Source organism: Borostomias antarcticus (assembly GCF_949987555.1).
Source record: "Borostomias antarcticus genome assembly, chromosome: 2".
Classification (NCBI taxonomy): domain Eukaryota; kingdom Metazoa; phylum Chordata; class Actinopteri; order Stomiiformes; family Stomiidae; genus Borostomias; species Borostomias antarcticus.
Window position 1 is genome coordinate 36,159,681 of NC_140235.1, and position 23,448 is coordinate 36,183,128.

General features: G+C 46.4%; 1 protein-coding gene across 1 annotated transcript in view; it reads left to right on the plus strand.

The window, feature by feature from the left end:
• LOC311322782 (leucine-rich repeat transmembrane neuronal protein 4) overlaps positions 1-23,448 on the plus strand; it is a gene marked incomplete at both ends in the record, with an annotated part of 185,468 nt that overhangs the window by 96,252 nt on the left and 65,768 nt on the right. The window contains one exon of the mRNA XM_084454896.1: positions 13,188-14,761. Within this exon, the coding sequence (XP_084311022.1) occupies positions 13,188-14,761 (1,574 nt within the window). The remainder of the gene's footprint in view (positions 1-13,187; positions 14,762-23,448) is intronic.

Here is a 23,448-nt window from a genome sequence, read left to right on the forward strand (position 1 = left end):
GAGCATGTTGAAGCCAGACACTCTTGACATGTTGAGAAAACAAACATGGCGTCGCAGCCTCAGAGTTAAAGGTGAGATTTGAAGGTACGGTATGCAATCAAGAAACATTACTGATGTTGTTGTTTTTTTTGCCGGTAGTGTAATACTACCTTCCCAGATATCAAGCGGATTTGGGCCATATACAGGCCAGATCTGGCCCTTGTGGCTTAGTTCCGGCCCATATATGGCCCAGAATTATTACACATCCGCTTGCTATCTGGGTTTCCTTTTCGCAATGGCTGCCACTTCACGGAATGGAGAGATATGCATCCATTAGTGCACAACCTGTTGTTATTCCAGTTCATACACTGGCCTAATAGGGCAGCAGGAAAGCCGACATGCTTCTGGCTTTAACATAGACGTAGGCGTGCGGCACTGTTTTCTATGTGTTTATATCGTACAGTTGCATCATACAGACCTTGCATATACTGAGCCGCTGCACACGCGAGATCGGCAGCCCGGCCCTGTTCTACCTACATGAGCTTGTGTCCATGGAGACCCCGTGGGTAGGAGACAGATGGCCATGCACTGACACACACAGATGCCCGCCTCCAATCCCATCTTTACCAGGACAAAATGCAGGGAGTGAAGACATGTGGAACTCAGTAGGGCTATACAGGTACGGTGAGAGAGGGGGGTCAAGTCAGTGATGGAAAATGTAACAAATGTCAAAAACGGATAAGATCCCGATCAAGATTTGCACTGCGCGTCAAAAAAATCCGAAGCTCTCTTATCTCTCTCTCTTACTACTGTACCCAACCAAGTGCCAAATGCAATATCCACACTTCAAGAATGCCTCTTGTTCATAACACTCCTGCTCCTGGTGGTTAAACATTAACTATTCGTAAATGTATATTCAGCCAATCACAACACCCCTTCTGTGCAGTTTGCTACACAGCCCTCCAGATTGGGGCCCAGCTTGGGGTGAAGGTTAATGGAGTCAACCCACAAACATGGATTTACTGGTTCCAGCTTTACCGCAACAACTTTGACACCATTTTATTATAATTCAGCATAGGAAACCCAATATATTGTACAGTAGCTAAGATGCTTTACTTTAGTATTTGCTTTATTATTTCTCCCGCAACTATCAATTTCCCTTTCTTTTCTTCTTTTTATAAGAGCAGGTTCCTGCAGCAGGTTGAGAAATGCCTCGAGGCGGGTTGAGGCATTTCTGCCGGTGTTAAGATTAGAGGGAATGGAGGAAAGACAAGATACAGAAGAAGAACACGGCCTGGCCTAATGTGAACATGAGAAGGAGAGAACAGGGTTGTCCATCACCCTGGAGATTGTCTGACGCCGGGGCTTGTGTCAGACACAGAGACACTTGCATACAGAACCGACGCACAAAACGTACAAGGAAAGCAGGTGCTGAATGCATTGTGCATGAAAACCAGATAAACAAAACTGCATCATCAGGTCAAATCTTATAGAGGTAGTTTAGGAAAGGTATTGATGTGAAGCACCTGAAACAGATGAGATGACAGGTCACTATATAGCAGGTGAGATGACAGGTCACTATATAGCAGGTGAGATGACAGGTCACTACAGTATATAGCAGGTGAGATGACAGGTCATTATATAGCAGGTGAGATGACAGGTCACTATATAGCAGGTGAGATGACAGGTCACTATATAGCAGGTGAGATGACAGGTCACTATATAGCAGGTGAGATGACAGGTCACTATCTAGCAGGTGAAATGGCAGGGCACTATCTAGCAGGTGAAATGGCAGGACACTATATAGCAGATGAGATGACAGGTCACTATAAAGCAGGTGAGATGACAGGTCACTATATAGCAGGTGAGATGACAGGTCACTAAATAGCAGGTGAGATGGCAGGTCACTATATAGCAGGTGAGATGACAGGTCACTACAGTATATAGCAGGTGAGATGACAGGTCACTATATAGCAGGTGAGATGACAGGTCACAATATAGCAGGTGAGATGACAGGTCACTATATAGCAGGTGAGATGACAGGTCACTATATAGCAGGTGAGATGGCAGGACACTATCTAGCAGATGATATGACAGGTCACTATATAGCAGATGAGATGACAGGACACTATATAGCAGGTGAGATGGTAGGACACTATAAAGCAGGAGACATAATCCTGAGGATAATATTCAGTAGTACTTCACTGCTAAGGTCCATAGACCCGTACTGCCTCTGGCGCCAGAAACTCACAGGGTATTAATTGTTTCACTGCTGTCAGCAGAATGGTCTCAGCTTGTTGAACTGGGTCCAAAGCTAAAACCATCAGCCAAATTGGATGGTAGAGGATACGCAAGTAGAAGTGCATGATGATATGCGAGTTAATAGGAGCAACAGCTCCATTTGGACACACAGGCTCACTGCAGGTAAAAGTCACAGCCTCTCTGGTTAATGGTCATCACCAGGGGGCACGGGAGATCTGGACACCCACATGGATGACCGGCGACGTGAGGAATATTCAGACCAGATGATAATCCTGAAGGACATCTTACATCGGTGTGCCCTAGGGTGATGTCAGTACCAAAGTTACCTCCTACTTGGACACTGTGAGGTTATCTCAATTCAACTCAACTCATTCAACAAAGTACAGGTAGTGTAGCCAGAATTAACAGGTGGGTGGGCATACTGTACATGGAAGTAGGCGAGAGGTACAATGTGTGCACAAAGTATATTTTTTGGACTGTCAAAAGCACATGAGTCCTCTGGACACGCAGAAACCAACCCCCGAGGTGATACAACCTTCCTAGCCAAAGATATGGCCATTTCTGTGCTGTCTGTAGCAGTTTTAGTTCAGCATCAGTTTAATGTTAGCTACTGTTTGGCATCTAGCACAAAGCCATTCAACTCACAACACCTCGGGGCTCACATCGCAAACATGATAAGATGATTGGGTGTGGGTGGCTTGCTCGCCTTATCAAATGATACTTAAACTATTGATATATTTATTAAATATGTATGGAGACTGGTGATATAATACATTACATATACATTATATTAGTCATTTAGCTGACACTTTTTATCCAAAGCGACTTACAATAATTACATTTAATGTAGGACATGTCAGTATACTACTATAGTACTTGCTAGAACTCACAAGTGCATCTCCTTTCTAAAACAAGTGACAGAGCATCTAATCTAGCGCTGAAGGCACAGTGAAGAATAGCAAACTAAGAATACAATAAGAGTGAGGATCCTGGTAGTACTTCTTGAACAGGTGAGTTGCTAATACAATCCTTTACAAAATATAATAATAACTTTTTTCTTTTCTTTTTTAAAGACCAAACTGATTGGGTGGGCAGGGTTTCCAAGTGGGTGGGGGCTGCCCACCCCTGGCTACGCGGCTGACTCTACTAACTCAACTGACTCAACTAACTCAACTGACTCTACTAACTCAACTGACTCAACTAACTCAACTGACTCTACTAACTCAACTGACTCAACTAACTCAACTGACTCTACTAACTCAACTGACTCAACTATAACTCAACTGACTACTAACTCAACTGACTCAACTAAGTCAACTCCTCTGTTTCTTCTCTGTTTTAGATGATCTGTAATGATGATCTGTAATGAGACTACCTGTACTTTATTATTTGAAAAGCAATCATTTGGTATTGCTGGTCCTGGAAACGTTCAGATCAGCTGACCTTCACACACAATCATTGTGCAATGATGCGAGGCAGTGAGATGCATTTAAAAAAAAGATAAGAACACAAAAAAAGATAAGAAAAAGAGGCATAAAACACATTTAGGATAAATACCTAGGATAAATACCTATGTTATGTTTTATTAGTAAATGTTATATATCTTCTCTTCTCATATCTGTCTGTTTCACTTCAGACTTAATAAACAGAGCTACCCCAGAGTCAACGACACATTAAACATGCAGCTGTGTTATTACTGGCTTTTACAAGTTCCAGCCCTGTGGTGCCTGGGAGAAAAGGTGTCGATAAAGCAACACTGCTTTCCCAATACAGATTAGTGACAAAGGCCATACTGCAATATGCCACGAACAAATAAACAATAAGGGTCACCTTAGACTATAAGGGACATCTTTAGATCTGAACTATTTTATTCATGTGTGATGTTTTGTTCTGCTTTGCTTTTTAACCAGGGCACCATTGCAAATGAGACCGTGGTCTCAATTGGCTCCCCTGCAAATAAAAGCTACATAAAATAAATAAAAGTACAACAACGACAATAAAATATAGACCTAGCCATACAGGAAATCACATAAAACCATGGTCAGCTAAAGGCTGACATAGCTGTAGCCTAAACGTGTGTAATGGAATTGACCAGCTCTCTGAAACTAGGCTAGGCTAGGCAACATGTAGGCCTATCCTTTGTTCTGTAGTAGACTGTTCAAAAGTATGTATCATAACAATAAAGGACGATGAATTGTGCTTGCTGTTGTTTAAAATGATAACGACGCATAGTAAAAACGCACCACCTTTTGAAACGCGAGAAATCGAGGAGACGTGTCCAAAGGAATCAGCACCATGGACAGAGAAAGGATCGCGACCCATAGACCTCAGCACCATGGACAGAGAAAGGATCGCGACCCATAGACCTCAGCACCATGGACAGAGAAAGGATCGCGACCCATAGACCTCAGCACCATGGACAGAGACAGCAGGCGCAACCCATGGCATCAGCACCATGGACAGAGAAATGGCTGTCCAGATGAGTAGCGCTTCTCTTACGTGTCTCGACTGTAGGGAATTCATGGCACTGAAGTGAAACCTAGACAAAACAGGTGGAAGGCATTGTTTAATATTAGTTTACATATGGCGCAAAAACGAAATGCTATTAGCTATATTGTCACATGAAAATGCGGAGGTTTCATAAACTGCAGATCCGTTCACGCAATTACGTAGGCTGTGTGTGTGTGTGTGTGTGTGTGTGTGTGTGTGTGTGTGTGTGTGTGTGTGTTTGTGTGTGCGCGTTTGTCTATGCGGGAATCGCTCTCTCACCAGAAGAGGGCATTCCGATTCTTCCTGACAAAGTTCGTCCAAATATGATTGACCACTAAACGCCTGTAGGCTACTTAGTCTTACTATTCTGTTTGAAAATGAACGGCAAGCATACATCATTGGGCTGATAGGGGGGAAAAGTTTTGTTTTGGTACCGAGCAAAAGTAGGCTATAGGAACGGTCTGCGCTCCGCCTACCAGGTTTACATTTCTGAGTAGGAGGAGAGTTTATTTCCCCGTCAGTCATATCAAGGTTCAAGGGAAATATGGTGTAGCTCCAATAGCCTCCTGCAAGGAAAACCGGTGTTTATGTATTTTCCATGATGGATGAATGGAGGGTAATAAGAACGTTTCACGTGGATCGTCAAACTTCGACATCAAGCTGATTTTGGATTTGACGTCTATGATTGTGGAATCTTGTTGGATGCTGAATCGTTGCTGTCGCGCTCTCTGGTTTCGGACACCCTATCTACACGATTTTTGCGCGGGAACAATTTATGGATAGCCTTTAGACTACTAGACCAGTATTGTCTCTTTTGTTGGAAGTAAGTGAGACATGTTACACGGCGAAACTACGGGATTTACACGGATATCCGTCTGAGTCGGTTACATTTCGAGAGCAGGAACGGGCAGGTGCGCATTGGAATCAGCGACTGCGCGAAGCGACTGGGGTTTCTGGATTAGAACGGGATCCTATCCGTCTGAGGAGAGCGCGTGTCATGCGGACTCGGATGTCGCGCGCTAGAAGGCATTAAAACCTGTGGACAGCAGTTGACAGATAAGCCGATATGGGTAAGTGCATGTGCTTGTAAATGTAGGTTATCAAATGTAATCTGTGTGGCGGGGAAAACAATCAGCAGGCTATTCACCCTAAAATGTCTGTCAACATGCCAGGAGACTTTCTGACTGGGTAGAATAGGATATTTCGAAATGTGTAGAATGGGCTACTTGTTTCACATTGTCACTGAAATCAGATTGTAGTCTACTGATATGTAAACTGTAGGTTATTCAGCATGGTCAAATTGCCCGCATAATGTCATATAGTCAAGCGTCGAAGGGCTGCAATGAGGTTTCTGTTTTTCAACCCATCTCTTTGCGGTAACCGCTTCACAGCAAACTGCTATACAGAATAGCGTGGCAACATTTCTGACATAGTTCTGTAGTCCAAAATATCGCTTTGCTCACTTTCGACGATTTGGTGCGTCCATATCTCCTGTTTTGCAAGGCGGACTGTAGTCGGATCATTGATTGAGACTGGAATGCTAATCACGACTTGGAAGCAAGTCAAGTTTATAAAGCATGGTCCTGCATAATCATAGCCTTTATGGAGGCTGTGTGCGCCACAATCTAGTTGTGTCTGTATTATTCTACCAAATATTAAGTCTAAACAAAAATATTTTAAGATTCAGGAGTAGCCTACTTTAACTAGGCTGCCGTCTGGTGAATCACGCATGCAAACTTTAATGGGATCCATTATTGTCCTCGTTAACCCAAACCTCCCTACCTTACACCTGCTATTAATGATCCCCGTCTTGCCGGGAACACCGCGCGCCGTTGCTCTGGCTGCTCCGTCAATTGTCGAGCATTTAGTCTTATTGCATGGCGTTTACTATGATGAATGTTATTTCGAGCGTGAAAAGGCCTTCAAATGGTACCTCAATTGTATGTGTGTGTTAGAGAGAGAGGGGGCCTTCTTTTATCTCCGTTCATGTGTGTGTGTGTGTGTGTGTGTGTGTGTGTGTGTGTGTGTGTGTGTGTGTGTTAGTGTGTGAGAGAGAGAGAGAGAGAGTAGAGAAAAAGGAAGAGAGAGAAAGAAAGAAAGAGAGTGAGAAAGGTGGTGGTGGTGGTGGTGTGTGTGTGTGTGTGTGGGGGGGGGGGGGGGGGGGGTCTTGTAGGGCCTACAGTATGTTTGTGTTCCTTCCCCCCTCTCGGGTTTAAGAATAAGATACCTCCCTTATGGTAGCCAGAGGTAGCTTCGTCTCCACCTCCTTTCTATATATCTTCTGTCGATGGCCAAGTGCACTGGCTGTGCAATGCCATTAATTGCCAGACAGCTTGATATATCGACCTACAGAACTGTGGGTTACTGCACTGCAACGATAGAACGGCACACAACCAGCCATAGGCTCCAATGGCTCAGCCAACCATTATTATACAATTGCGGTGTGAGATAACTAATTATGCCTGTCATTTTTCACATATAGCCTACATTAGATTAGGCCATCAGATAACTGACCAAGCATGCTATTTCCTTAAAACAGTCATTCTCTGACTGATGATGACAATGATAGTTTAAAAAACTAGACCGCACATGAGAATTAATTTGCCATAGTTTCCATAGTTTGGCCCTTGCTTGGAAAACACTGTAAATGCTAAATGTTTTGTTAATAGAGAATTGGGCAAACGTATGCTTTTAAAAGAGTGTATATGAGTAATTGCACTTAGAGTGCAGTGGTTCACAGCAGCAGCAACAACACAGCACACCAGAAATCTATTTGTTTCTAGTTCATTAGCAGAACTCCACCAAGGTGCAAAGTGGACAGTCAGTTCATGAAGAGCCACTCAGTTGGCTGCACACTGACACTCCCCTGGCCTCCCAGGCTAAAATGTCCCAAAAATACAAACAATTATAAATGACTAAATAAAATGCAGCAGCATGTGCATGGAGGGTAGGCAGGGTGGTTGGGCGAACTGCAGCTCCCACTGGCATCAGGGACAGGCCTATTGCCCATCTGCATGGTTTTAGTGCAGTCACAGTCTTAATGGGAAGCAGGGTGAAGCCACCTGGATGAGGCCGCTCATTGGGCAGTTCAGGGACCCGTACACAGTGTGATGCACTACCCAGGGGAGAGCCTATTAAAGGAGATTACATAGAAGACAATAAGACCAAGGATGCATTCACTTCTAGTTCAAACTTGTCCATTGATGAATTTGGCCAGAATTATTGGTTCGAGATTTTGTTTAGGTTAATGCATGACTCGTGACAATTTAAAGCATGCAACATTTCATAGAATAATAGAAGACTTTGAGACAAACCTTAAAAAAAAAAACTTATGAGGAAATTACCTTCATCTACATTTATTATCCACAGAAGCAGGCTGGTTGCGTTCAGCAGCTGCTTCCAGTGTGAAGGTGGAGAGAGAGAGAATGAGTGGGAGCAGGGATGGTGGTGAGAAGGAGAATGACAGAATCAGCTGGTGTGCACTGGAGGGTGAGGGTTGATTGGATATTCTCACTCCTAGTTGGCGGAACTGTTGCCACCAAGGGAAATCAGAAAACAGACACAAGGCAGAAACAAAACGCACATTGTGTGTGTGTGTGTGTGTGTGTGTGTGTGTGTGTGTGTGTATGTGTGTGTGTGTGTGTGTGTGTGTGTGTGTGCGTGCGTGCGTGCATGCTTGAGTGGCATGTGTGCAGCACGGTGCAGAGTGGAACCCACTCCAAATATATCTTCCTAACCACTTGTCCATACAGACCTCACTCTACCCTAATCAGTGTAGCGAATACAAAACCAATAGGTTACATTTCCTGTGCATTTTGCTAGTATACAAAGAAGCCTGTGTTTCCTCCAAGCAACGCAAACATAAGACAGGAAATACTGGTCCCCAATGACTGAAAAAAGGGGCCGGGCTTGGCAGGCCTGGCCGTCATCTCAATGATAATTGGAGACTAATAGGATAGCATAGGCTCGTCTAAGGGGACTTCCGCTACTCTGTTTCCGGCTCCGGTCCAATCACTATCCACTCTGTGGGCGTGGCTGCGCCTGATAGCAGCTCTGTCAATGGCAGGCTGCATTACAATGGGCCATCGTGTGTGTTCAGAGAGCAATGGTCCACCTAACAATGTATTAAACTAAAATCTTTGTTTTATTTTAGATTAGTGGTAGAGTGCTGTGCACTTGATCCCTCAATATGTTAAAGGTGATGAAAAAGGGCATGGTTAAGCCTGTTTTGAAGTGGATAGTTTCTTTGGTGTTTTAGGGTGCAGATAGTGGGTAATAAATGTAGCTTTAGGCACCTCAACCATTCACATTGAGTTTAAATACAGCAAAATAACATTTAACATTTCATTCCAAAATGTTAACTATGTTTTGGTTGACTGACATTAATCCCTCAATATATTTCTTAAAAATACTAAATATTGCCAGTAATTATTTTTCAGCAGTAGATCAGTCATTTTCCAAATGATGGATTAGTGTTTTGCAATGAAACACTAAATTTATGTGCACAGTGTTTTAATATAATTCACTTCAAAATGAATGTTCGAGGAATTCATTACAATTAAAGTTGTAATTGCAGTAGCAGGGAGAGACATAAAACAAAAAGAAAAAAAGGTTTCTGGAAGACTAGAAAAATGGCATAGGAGTGTGAGACTTCAAACATGAGGGTGGCCAAGGTTTTGCCAAGGCGGTAATGACTGCATGACTGAAAACAAGTGGGCTACTGCTAGACATTTAGATTAAAGCCACATGGGTCAAGGATGATTTTTAAAATATATTCCTCGGTGGTAACAGGCTGGTGAAAGTCACGCTCTGCCAGAGGTGATAGTTTGGATGGCGATGGAGCAGTGCTAGACGAATGCTAATGATCAGAGAAGTCTGGATGAGAGAGCGAGGGGGGGGGGGGGGGGCAACAGAGACACACACAGCTTGTGAGTGACACCTCAGAGGGCGACTTGTCTTCCTCTCTGTGAATGAGATTAGAACATCAGAGGGAGGGGGGGGGGGGAGCTTACGGAGGCATTAGTGAACTGAGCGCTCATTAAACTACACGCGGCGTCAGTCAGGGTACAAAGGTTCTCTGTGGGGGGGGGGGGCGCAAGCCGAAGGATGCTGCTTTTAATGAAGCGGCATAGCATGGGGACATGTGAGGAATAGGACCTGCGTTCTGTAGTCTCTCGGGACGCCACTCAGACATAACACCGTGAAATCAGACCAGCATCTTCTGGTTCAACAGCACACACATTTTTGTCTCACTCACGAGGCCTTTTCCAATTACCTTAAATGCACATGGCACATTATAGAACATGTTCACGGCACATTATGAAACATTGTTATACATTCTCAACAGCTCTGTTGCCCTTTGAGAGACAGCAGGGTACATTGTTAGTAGTCTTGTTCCCTTTACCTTGTTTACAAACTTGACAAAATCATTTTGCCTTCATCTCAAAGCACAAAACATGATTTTGATCAATAGTTCCTCCTGCTTGGGATTCAACACTGAATGTGTTGGTATAATCAATAGCCTTCAATCACAATCACCCACTATCCTCAGAATCCCATAGTTCTCCATGTATAACTAATGCTTCAGATGATTCTTTAGAAAAACAAATATGATGCGCGTACACACACACACACACACACACACACACACACACACACACACACACACACACACAAACAAACACCCCCACATACATGCAAAACCCCATATGGGATCAGCAGATGCTTGGCAGACAACACAATGGTTATGTTACTGTAGTTAACATAACATACAGTATGCTGTCTGATGCTCAGCTTCCCTTTGTCAAAGAATGGATTCTGACAAACCTGCTGTAACATGAATATTGAAAACAATAATGTACATACAGTACACGTTGTTGCAGTGCAGCTGCTTACTGCTGTGTATATGTTAGGGGTGTAACAATATATCGTGCCACAATATATCGCGATACAGAAACGTCACAATACGTATCGTCAAGGTGAAAACAATATTGTGATATGTTTATTGTATATCAGTGAACGCTGGCTACACAACGCTGGTAACAAACATGTATTTTTTCTCTAGACCTATCCATGATATTACAACAGTTAAGCTCTAAATTCACAGTGTATTGGAGTAGAAATGTGGAGAAATGCACTATTGGTGTGAACAGCAGCGCTACTGCAACGCTTCACACCTGCACTTAGTGTATCGTATCGTATTGTTATCATCAACCCAATATCGTGTATCGTATCGTGAGATAAGTGTATCGTTACACCCCTAGTATATGTTCTAAGCCAATAGACAAACATTTTCCAGGAGCTTGCTCGATCGTCTCATTGAGAGAGGTCAGGGAAGAATTGTTACATCTCACTTTTCTGGCCCCCAGGTGAAACAGTTTTTTTTTGCTTCCCTCTGGAATATGTAGGGGTGGGACCTATGCCCACCCTCCCATTGCTCTCTGTAAAGCGCATTGTGTTGCCTCTGTGTATGAAATGCGCTATAGAAAATAAAGTTTGATTTGATTTGATGCAAGTACCATTAACAGGCTTTTACATGTACATGTTAGTAATTTGGTTCTCATTTCTCTGTCTCACTGAAACTCTGGCTTTCTGTCTTTCATATAGAAAACCAATAATTCAAGTGTACTCTGCTTGACCACACCCCACCCCATTAATATTATCTCGATAAAAAATATATTTAGTCCGGAAAGCGCACACATAAGAGCTGAACGCATGTCTCCAGAGGAAATCAATGCATCTTAATGACAGATCGTTAGTGACTCTGTAAGGAGAGTGACTTTAATGGAAACAGCTTACTCTCACCTACAGATGAGACCTGATATCCCACTGGGCTGAACGTATACTCAACATCTGTCATTATCACTGTGTTAATAGGGTCAGAAACACATCCATAGACTCTTTGAACAGTCAAGCTAAGGAGAGAGCACCATAATGTCCTCATATACTATTAATTCCAGTTTCCTTTTGCCTGTGGCATACTTTGAGTTAACTATTCATATATTTTCTTTTGTTGAATTGAGTTGTTGAATGTCAGACGGGATTTTAAAATGACACTTTTGTTTGGGACTGGGGTGGCGAAATGGATGATTCTCTCAGAAGCCTTCAATATGAATTGGCTTGATTCTAAATTAATAAGCCTCCAGACGTCTGTACAGTATACAATCCCCAGCTCCTGCATGTTCATTTGTTGTGTGCTGGCTGTGTCTTCTGAATCATCAGTGCTGCTGTTAGCATTGCGGTGGCTTGTTGGAAGGTTGTGAATGTAGACGGAGCCGAGGGCAGTCTGCTGCTGTGGTCCATTGCAGTGAGACAGTTAAAACCATCATTATCCCCCACTCGATGATATCGAGGTGTGTGTGTGTGTCTCTGTGTGTGTGTGTGTGGGGGGGGGGTCATATTGACCCCTGTACGTTAGTTGCGTGTGCGTGTACGTGCGTTCGTCTGTTACACATACCAAAACCCACCACCTGTGGGCACGCGCTACAATTAATTTTTCCCATTGGCAAGTACATTTGGCTTTGTACATAACAACTATGCTTGCTGTCTCAGTAAAATAATAGTCTATTCTAATAGTCTATCCTATTTTCTTTGAGTGCTTGCTCTAAATGTTAGGTTACATAGGTTACTATTGGACATAGAGTTATACAGGTTTTCCAACTATGACAAAATTTGTCACGCAGTTACAGGTAGGTGGGGATAAACGTAATGTGCTTGTTTGACGTTAGGTCCTTGATTGCCATTAGGTCATGATTGATGTTAGGTCCTTGATTGCCATTAGGTCAATTGTATCAAATGTTGCCATTAGATCATGATTAACGTTAGGTCATGATTGCCATTAGGTCATGATTAACATTAGGTCATGGTTGACGTTAGGTCAGATTGACGTTAGGTCATGATTGCCGTTAGGTCATGATTAACATTAGGTGATGATTAACATTAGGTCATGGTTGACGTTAGGTCATGGTTGACGTTAGATAATGGTTGACGTTAGGTCATGGTTGACGTTAGGTCATGCGCTGAGAGGCTTGTGCTTCTTCTGTACGAAGTCTCTCTGAATGGCTTGGACGCATGCAGCCCAGCTTCCGCGCTCGTTACCTGGGACTGGCACTTTGAATAATGTCTTCCAGATGGAACAAACGTTTCTGAGCAAGAAGCAGGGCGAATACAACACAATCGTCGGAAGTGAAATATGTATCATATTACACAAAATTCTTAGATTTAGCTGCAAACGGTCGACAATTCACAAAGGCAGGAACAGCAAAAAGTGGCTCAGTAAAAGTGTAGACTATTCTACTCTACTCTGTGGGGGGGGGAGGTGTCTAGTACTGTAGCTCTTTGGCGCTTATTCTAACTGGATTCTGCTACAAGGATTCTCAAGGCTCTGTAAAAGTGTCTCTCTGTTGACCCACCCCCCTTTTGTCTTTTTTTTTTTACCCCCCTTCTTCTGTGTGCAGGCTCTGCCGCAAGGCGCCGCTGGCTGATGGTGCCACTGCTGTTGCAGGTGTGGCTAGCAGCGACCCCGTCCCTTAGCGAGCGCCCGTGCCCCAAGAGCTGTCGCTGCGATGGGAAGATTGTCTACTGTGAGTCCAGCGCCTTTCGCGATGTCCCCAAGAACCTGTCCGGGGGCTGCCAAGGCCTCTCCCTGCGCTACAACAGCCTGGCCAGCCTGAGGGCTGGGCAGTTCATAGGCCTCAACCAGCTCATCTGGCTCTACCTGGACCACAATTACATCGCGTCTGTGGACAGCCTGGCCTTCCAGGGGGTCCGCAGGCTCAAGGAGCTGATCCTGAGCTCCAACAAGATCACATCGCTTCACAACACCACCTTCCACCCTGTCCCCAACCTCCGGAATCTGGACCTGTCCTACAACAAGCTGCATGCCTTACAGCCGGGGCAGTTCCAGGGCCTGCGCAAGCTTCTCAGCCTCCACATGCGCTCCAACTCTCTGAAGAGCATCCCGGTACGTCTCTTCCAAGACTGCCGGAACCTGGAGTTCCTGGATCTGGGCTACAACCGCCTGCGCAGTATCACACGTAACGCTTTCTCAGGCCTGCTCAAGCTCACCGAGCTCCACCTGGAGCACAACCAGTTCTCCAAGATCAACTTCTCCCACTTCCCACGGCTCTACAACCTGAGGGCCCTCTACTTGCAGTGGAACCGCATCCGCTCCATGAGCCAGGGTCTGACATGGACGTGGACCTCCCTGCAGAAACTGGATCTGTCTGGGAATGACCTACAGGAGGTGGATGCTGGGGTCTACCAATACCTGCCCAATCTACAGACCCTCAACCTGGACTCCAACAAGCTAACCAACGTGTCCCAGGAGGCCGTCGCAACCTGGATCTCCCTGACCACGATCAGCCTGGCGGGGAACGTGTGGGACTGTGGCCCTGTGGTCTGCCCCCTGGTGGCCTGGCTGAGGAACTTCCGCGGGAACAAGGAGACGACCATGATCTGCGCTGCCCCAAAGGAGGCCCAGGGTGAGAAGGTGATGGACGCGGTGGAGGCTCACGCCGTGTGCCGGTCCAACCCTGTCACCCCCCTCACCTCCAGCACCCCGCCCCTCCCCTCCAGCGGCCCGGCCCAGACCGAGCGTCGCCCGGCCCTCCCCACCTCACCCACCAGAGCCGGGAACGGAGGAGTCGGATCCGGATCCGGATCCGGAGGACGGCCCACATCGTCGGCTGCTACCCCGCCCGCAGTGCCACCACCTGAGCAGGACCTGGAACCCGTGTCCTTCCACAAGATCGTGGCCGGAAGCGTCGCCCTGTTCCTGTCGGTGGCCATGATCCTGCTGGTGATCTACGTGTCCTGGAAGCGCTATCCCAGCAGCGTCAAGCAGCTGCAGGAGCACTCGGCCGCCGCCCGCAAGCGCCGGAAAAAATCCCGCGAGACGGAGCGCACGCTGAGCTCCCCGCTGCAGGAGTACTATGTGGACTACAAGCCCACCAATTCAGAGGCCATGGATGTGCTTGTTAATGGGACGGGACCCTGCACCTACACCATCTCGGGTTCCAGGGAATGCGAGGTATGACCCACACCACCGCCACCTCTCCTACATAAAACTCTGTCCACAGCAAGGCAACCAGAGGTAAATGTTTACACTGCTTTTGTAAAATGTCTTTGACTGACATTACTTGGGGCTGTCATGCTCCTCTCTCCTCTGCTCTCCCAGACTTTCATATCTGTAGGACAATAGTTTGATGTAAAATTAATAATAGAACACAAAGTGAATAATAATTGACTACTGAATATTTTCTATATTGCATAATTGGGACAGCTCAGACTGTGCGGTTACCTTTGTTGTTGATAAGAGCCAAAAGCGTTTCATGGCATCATGGCTTGTTTTGCTGTCTCCGCCCAAAAGGTTGTGCTACAGTACTACTCTTATGTTTTTCTCTTTGTTAGAATCATGGTGAGATTAATTCCTGGCCCTTGCCTGATATACCAGTGACTCATATTGGATACACACACACATGCACACACAAACACATACACGCAGACACACGCACATTAACACACACACACACACACACACATTATGATCAGTAATCTTAGCACTGTCATTATTGACTCTTTCTGCATTTACGACGGCAGCTACAACGGGTGAGATTTAATAATTCGTGTGCATTCTAGCGTGTTAGAATTTGCGACCGACTCACGCCGACGCATGCGCACACACACACACACACACACACACACACACACACACACACACACACATACACACACACACACACACACACGCACGCACGCACGCACGCACGCACGCACACACACACACACAATGTACAGAGCAGGTCACAGTGGAAATACTAAGTCTTGTGTTCCTCTACAGTAGTTAACCATGTTTAGTGACATCACAACCTGCCCTAGCAGAGAGAGTAGACTGTAAATGGATACCTAAAACACTTAACAAGGAAGAACAATGATTCAATTGTCTTTTATCGTCAGGGCTCCCTGTGGTAAAGGTATGTTATTTTTACTCTTCAACCAAGGTCATTACTCAATTGCTTAAAAAAAACAAAACACTCTGAGGCAAGCCGGGAGTACGTCAAAATATATTTCTGAATTCCAGCAGGCAAGATGACCTTTCAGATACGTAGCATGCTGTAGTGTATTCGGTCGGCAATTAGGCATGTAGGGGACTTCAAACACTCACCCATTAGTGAGCGAACACCTCTCTCATCCTCTTCATCCTGTATCTTGCTGTACATACGGCTGTTCCATGGCTCGGGTACTCGCCGCGCCGTTTGATCCATGCTGAATAAGGGTGCCAGATAACCAATATGGCATTACCTGGGGAGGAAGTGCACACTGCTCTACTCTTTCATTCTTCCCCTGTCAATTTTCCTCTTGTACTGTAATGACACACAAACATGGGAGGAGATACGAAAGGACAGGCCCATTATGCATTCTCTATGAAAACTTAGAGGGAAGGCGCGAGTCTGTTTTGCAGTGACATTTATCTGCCTTTGAAAAGAAGGTGTAATAGAGTTAGTGCGTTTGCCTGGGGAAATTCCAGAAGGAATGGCAGCAGCCATGCGAGCAGACCGAGGAGTCGAGCTGAGAGGCAGACCCGTCGCCAAGCAGTCTTAAGGGGGGTATATGAACTGCATGAGGGGGCACAAGTATGATTAAATATTGTGATAATCTGATACACTATAAAACATGAATAAATAAATAAAGTAAGTGAAAAACGGTAAAATGTATAAAAGTAATCACTTTAATAGTAAGCAAAAGTTATCACTTACTGTCATATTACAGTTCTTATTAAATCAATTTGCAGATTATAACCTTTATTTATGGCAAATATGTTTAATAAAAGTAATTTACAGAATTTTTTTTTTTTTTTACAGTGTATGCTATTGTATTCGTACAGGCAGCACTGACGCATAGTACTGTAACTATACTAGGTTGCATACTAACCAAATTGGTCTCAGATAGATTTAATATGTCCCAATGTATTAGGCCTAAAATTATTCAAAAGCAGTAAGTTACAATTATAATGTGGAGAACAACAACAAAACTGATGCATTATAATGCAGACGTTCACTGATTAGACAATCGGCACCAATCAGGGGCACTTACAAGGTTTTGTAAACAATAGGCTTTATACAATTAATTTATATCAGGGATAGCCTACAATGATTAAACAGAGGAGGTTGACTCCGCAATCAGTGCCCTTGCAAAATACAGTGTGACTGATGCAAAACAATCAACAGCAAAAACGACCCGCCTAAAAATACCACATCAGTCCAGGGCAGTAATGTACTGATTATGTGATCAGCCGCAGGTTTGGAACAACTAAATGTCCAGGCACAGCGTTCACATTCTGCAGACTGGCCAAGTCGCTGTTTAGCTGCGTCCGCTAGCCTAATGTCCGCCTGCCCCCGATACGACCAGCCTAAAGATACCACATCAGTCCTCATCATTTAAAGCAGTCATTTACACAGAGGTACAGTAGCCTAACATTGTGGACAAGACTGCGAGTCCCTGTTTACGCTGCGCACACAGCGGTTTGAGAGCGGTGGTGACATGCGCCGGTTGCGTGATGAGCTGCAGGTTCGGTGCATTCACTGTACCGAACATGCGGCACGTAGCTCAGGAGGTAGAGGGGCCGGCTGTGGATCGCAAGGTCCCCGGTTCGATGCCAGTCCCCAATACCGACAGTGCCAAAGTGTCCTTGAGCAAGACACTGACCCCTAAGATCGCTCATGTGTAGCACAGTGGTGCAGTACCTAGTACTGTCACCTCACAGCAAGAAGGTCTCCGGACCTCTCATGCAGAAACATGCAGAAAAACAGATATCTAACGCTGTCTGTCCCCGACGAACACAGACAGGAGCGCTTGGTTGGTCCCCGGGCGCGTCCCAGCATGCACGCTGCCTACGGTCTGCTCCAGGCTGCCCTTGGGGGAAGGACGTCGGCATGGGTTAAGAGCAGGAGAGAAGTTTCATCGGCGGACGCTTCTGTCATTGTGTGTGTGTGTGTGTGTGTGTGTGTGTGTGTGTGTGTGTGTGTGTGTGTGTGTGTGTGTGTGTGTGTGTGTGTGTGTGTGTGTGTGTGTGTGTGTGTGTGTGTGTGTGTGTGTGTGTGTTTCGCCGTTGCCTTCTACCACCTTGTGATGTGTGTCTTCACTGTGTGATGAATAAAGATGTTAGTTGTTTGCTGTGTAAAATGCGTGGGCTTTCTGCATACTGGCCAAGTCGCTGTTTATGCTGCACTCGCAAAGCTACGGTACGCGCATCTGCTCCGTAGAGTATAAAGCATATCCTAACCAAGACAATAGGTTTATTTACCCCAGAAATAGGTTGGTGCGTCTGTGACCGATGTTTACATGCAGCGCATGGACATCCTGTGTCTGCACTCTTCTGTGTTTATCCCAGTGGGAAGCATTTCCTCCTGTGGGTTGAAAGAGCACAGTCAGGATACAACGGCTTTAGAGGCTCCCTGGGCTGCAGGTACAGCAGGCTGCAGACAGACAGACAGACAGACAGACAGACAGACAGACAGACAGACAGACAGACAGACAGACAGACAGACAGACAGACAAACAAACAGACAGGCAGACAGGCAGGCAGGCAGGCAGACAAGTAGGCACACAGACAGACAGACAGACAGGCAGGCAGACAGACAGACAGACAGACAAACAGACAGGCAGACAGACAGACAGACAGACAGACAGACATACAGACAGACAGGTAGGCAGACAGACAGGCAGGCAGACAGACAGACAGACAGACAGGCAGACAGACAGACAGACAGACAGACAGACAGACAGACAGACAGACAGAGAAGGAAGGAGGGGCTTCAGGCGAGACAGCAGGTGACCCGGCAGTGACGCAGAGACAAAGGGAAAGGGATCTTGACAAACAAACACGGGAGGCAGTTCAAAAAGCCAGACAGAACGGGCTGCCATCCAGCCAGATTGGCAGGGATGCGCACACACAGACACACTGCCACCCTTCCTCTGATCAGCTGCGGCTCAAAGCTGTTCCGAGGGAGATCAGAGGTCCAAAGCAAAGACAGTCAGATTGACATGCTGTCCTTTGATGCTGGATCAAACAACATGACAGAGATAAAACAACATAAGCCAATAAGGGCTGATGGTATCAAACCAATATCAAATCCCTTCACTCACTCATAGAGTGAGGCGGTAAAGTGTGCGCCCCACTATTCATAGATCCGCTGTTGATAAAGCTAAGTTGCATTGCGGGTGCCTTGAGAAGACCCCCAGGGTTCAAAGTTCACCCTCTCTGTGTGTACTCGGGGGACGCTCACATGGACGCCAAGACAAGTACCCTTTCTATCGTTTCCCGCTTGGACGCCAAGACAAGTACCCTTTCTATCGCTCCCCGCTCGGCTATCCTCAAAGCTCTCGTGCGTTTTCTTTCGCCTCTCGACTCTTGCTACTTCAAGCACATCTTACGTTTTAATGAATTACCTGCCTTCCTCTGCCCTGTGCATCGTGGCAGTCCTACATCAACTCCGGCGCTGTTTGGCTGCCCGCCACTGCGGGGAAATGCACGTCACTAATGATTGATGACTTCTGTTCTGCCTGCCGGGGTTTAGTATTCTCGCTCCACATGTCCTGCGAAACAGACGTTTTTAACATCAGAGGAAGAGGGGAGATTCAAACGGGTGTTTGAAGCCGCTTACCGTCTCCAAACCTGTGTTTTCTTCAACGCCGCGCATCCCCCCGGCATCACACGGCGTTAAATGGACGGGTGTTAAGGGAGGAAGAGAGAGAGGGCGGGATAGGAGGGGTCAAAGGTAAAGGAGGCACAGCGGGCGGCTCAGCCACGCACACGCGCTCTCCGGAGATATCTACCGTACACGCCTCCTCCACGGATATCCATCACCTGATGCGTCACATGACATAAATGTCACATATTCAAAGGCGGTCTTTCACCGTGAAATATAAAGGCCCCCTTTGATCGATTGGATTAGCAAGGTAATGAAAGGTCTCTATCGACAAAAACGACAATGGATACCTTTGGGATTGATTGTGCTATGAAGCCAGCAAGGACACTTAGGGACCAGGGCCCCCCTCTTTTTACGCATTGACTGCCTGTTGAAATGTGAGGAAGATCATAGATAATGACCATCATAAAAGTGGCAATACGTGGCGCAAAATCCGACTCAGCCCTTTTCTCTGCAATACATCATCGCTTCACATTGAGTGCTTGGAAGTGCATGGCTGAAAGTAAATGTAGCCGAGAAGCAGCTTTTTAAAACTGTTGTATCTCTCGCCGTTCAACACTGACTGGGCCGTTCAGAATGTCTTTACAGCGGCCGATCAATCTCACTTCACATGCTGTCATTTGAGGTATAATCTCAACAGCTGTTTTGCTTTTGAATCCAGCATCTGTATACTCCCCTCGTGTGAATGGGGTCTCGGCGGTGCGCTTCCGGAATGTTCATAAGGGCCACTCGTTCCCCGCCCCGTGGGCTCTAAAATGACCCTGTAGCTGTGTGGATATCTGAAGTGGGACAGGATGCATCGCAATCAGTGCGAAAGGACGATGCCCTTAATCACTTTAACCCATACTCATTCCACTCCATTTCCCTTTTGGTTTATAATCTCCTTTCGCATGCAGTTAATGCAATTCTGATTTGCCTCTGTGGCTTCTCCCGGGTGACCATCGAGTACCACGGTCACAGCGCCGCCTCCATTTTACCAAGAAGGGGATGCAGCTTGTGTTTGCACACTCAGGAGGGTAACGGAAATTACCTAATGAAAGCATCAACCATCAAGGATATCCTTGTGCTTTTGACCCAAGGAGATGGTCCCAGTGGAAGGAATGACAGTTTTCAATGTTTGGGAAAAGTGATGAAGCACCTTTAGATTAAAAGCTTAAACTGATAATACTGTTGATGTTTTTTCCGCTGCTTTAATCAAGGCATCAATTCCAACGTGATAAAGGTCACACACAGGGTAGAAACCAGACAGACATACAAACCAGGTAAACAGGTTGATGTTTTGCACCTCTGATTGCCATACTGTTGATGATGAGAGTGGCTTAATCCACACAGTAGACAAGAGTGCTTGGCTAAAATGAAAACTGGTGGCTTCAATCAGCTTATCAGTTGAAGCATGAATTGGATCACCTAGAAAACAGACACAGCAAATACAAACACTATGTACTGTAGGCCAGGATGAAAACAATAACAATAATAATAACAATAACAATACACTTTCTGTCACGCATGTTGTGATGAACGGCATATTTACGTAAAACAGTTGCCGCCATCTTTTTTGGCAAAGATTCTCTATCTAGAAATCCATGATTCTCTATCTAGAAATCCATGTTTCTCTACCTAGAAATGATTTGTAAGAAGCCTTGTTGAGTACCAGGTCAGGTCAGATCTCTAAGGTTACGTGTGGTAAAATGAAGAACCCAAAGGGATGAGATATGGATTAAAATCGGAAAGTTGCAATTGATTGAAAGAAGAAAAGGGGGGAGAGAGAGAGAGAGAGAGAGAGAGAGAGAGAAAGAAAGAGAGAGAGGGGGGGAGAAGACGAGAGGTCAAGATGAAGAGGCTGACTCAGGGTAAAAGACGGAGAGCGAGGGAGGGATGAGGAATCCGGAAGAGAGAGAGATAGATAGCCAGTTGGAGAGAATGGGAGAGGGACAGGCTGCCGAGCTGGCTGCATACATAGTTCTCCCTAACCGACCTAAGAGGCACTGCCTGTTTGATTTAGTGCCAATCACAGATTTTAATGTCCGCACGGCGCATCATAATTTATTAGGATTATCATAAACTTGTGCCGGGAGCTGCTGCAAGGGCACTAGTGACTCCCCTCAAAATGAATTACTAGCTGCAAGTCCAAGCGTCAGCCAGGCCAGACACCAGCTTTTCCCCCACTTTGATTTTCCTAGCTTTTCCTGAAGCTCGGCAAAGCCAAGACCCCGATAAATATTCATCCCATCACAGTCCCCCCATCGACAGGGTCAAGGATATTAGGTGAAGGGGGCTCGGCTGCTTCTATGTTGAACATAGAATGAAGACGTATGATATCTCGGGCACCCCGAAAGCCATTATTCTCCGTTTTGATCACGCGGAACAAGTCGAGAGGCCCGATGGCCTTGAGTACAGTGAGGAGGCTTGCGCTCTGTCTTTCTAAGAATGAGGACTTCCTTCTCTTCCCCTGGCACTTGAGTGGGTGTTGATAAATTGATGATAATTAATACAATTACAGAACAGGCTGATGAGTGGGTGGACAGAGTGTGGCAGAAAGGACCGGGAAACTGAGGAGCCTTCGTTAGGATCCTGCCCCTAGTCCTTGGCTCTCTGGCAGAAGCCAGATACTAGTATGTATAGATCCAGAGGATATGGAAATGTGATTGCTTTACTTTAAGGGGCGGCTGTAGCTCAGTTGGTACAGCGGGTCGTTCAGTGATCGAAGGGTCAGTGGTTCGAATCCCAGCTCCCACTGTACACATGTCGAAGTGTCCTTGAGCAAGACACCTTACCCCAAATTGCTCCCAATGAGCAGGTTAGCACCTTGCATTGCAGCCACCGCCATGTGTGTGTGAATGGGTGAATGACAGGCCATTGTAAAGCGCTTTGAGTGCCGCTAAGGTGGAAAAGCGCTATATAAGTGCAGTCCATTTACCATTTAACATTTACCCTAGTCCGAGCTCTCGTTCTAGTGCTGGGGAGACTGCGTTCATGTTGATCGGAGAGGTTTCCTGTAAAGACGATGAAAACGACCGGTGACCTCACGGAGTCGGGTCATTGCTCGATTGTTTGCAACGAAACGTGCCAACGATCACCACCGCTGAAGGAAGTCAAGTTGCAAGTTGGTCAGATCATGGGTCTTTACTATTGCATTTACCTGCTCTTAAGCCCTGCACCCTCTGGTGGCTAGCATGGAGGGTGACACACACACACACACACACACACACACACATGAAGTCCCATGAACCGAGCTAGTAAATTCATGCGGCAATTATAGCCAGGCATGCGTTGGGGGCCTGCGTTGGGGCAGAGTGGTGGTGGTGGTGGGGGTGTTGGTGGTGGAGGTCTGCTGGCTCGGTGGCACAGTGGGAGCATGAGGCAGGCAGGCTGAAAGCCCAATTAATCCACCCATCCTTAATTAGCCTCTGTCCCCTCTATTATGCACTTTCTAGCTCTCTCTTGTTCTCTCTCTCTCTCTCTCTCTCTCTCTCTCTCTCCCTCCTCCCCTCCTCCCCATAACTCTCCCCTACTCCATATTTGTTATGGCCTTGCTTGTGAGCACAGTGAGAATATGTTGCGCCGGGATAAACAAGCCCGCACGGCCCTGGATGGCAGCGCCGGTGAGGGGGCGTGGCCTCCTGAGCCGTCGGCCGTGCCGCCGCAACGCCCGAAGACAAAGGCCCAGATGTCGGCGGCGGGACCGTTCCTGGCCTCGCGTTGTTTCCTGAGAGATGTGAGGCTTTATCGGGCGGTTATTGTGCGGCGGGATAATGGCACGGTGCCTCCCGCGTGTTCGTGTCGATTACCGACGTGCCAGAACATTGGCGCGCCAGGCGGGAGCAGCGCGGCCCCTTCCCCCCCCGCGCAACACTGGAGAATGCGCTTTTGGCTGAGCCAAGCCAGCTCCACCGGGAAGACGTCGGACGTGAGTGAAGCTCTGCTCCCCCACACACACACACACCCCCCCCACCTCTAGGCTCCGCCCCTGCCAGCCACTGTGTTCCCAGAATAATACAAGCTTACAGGC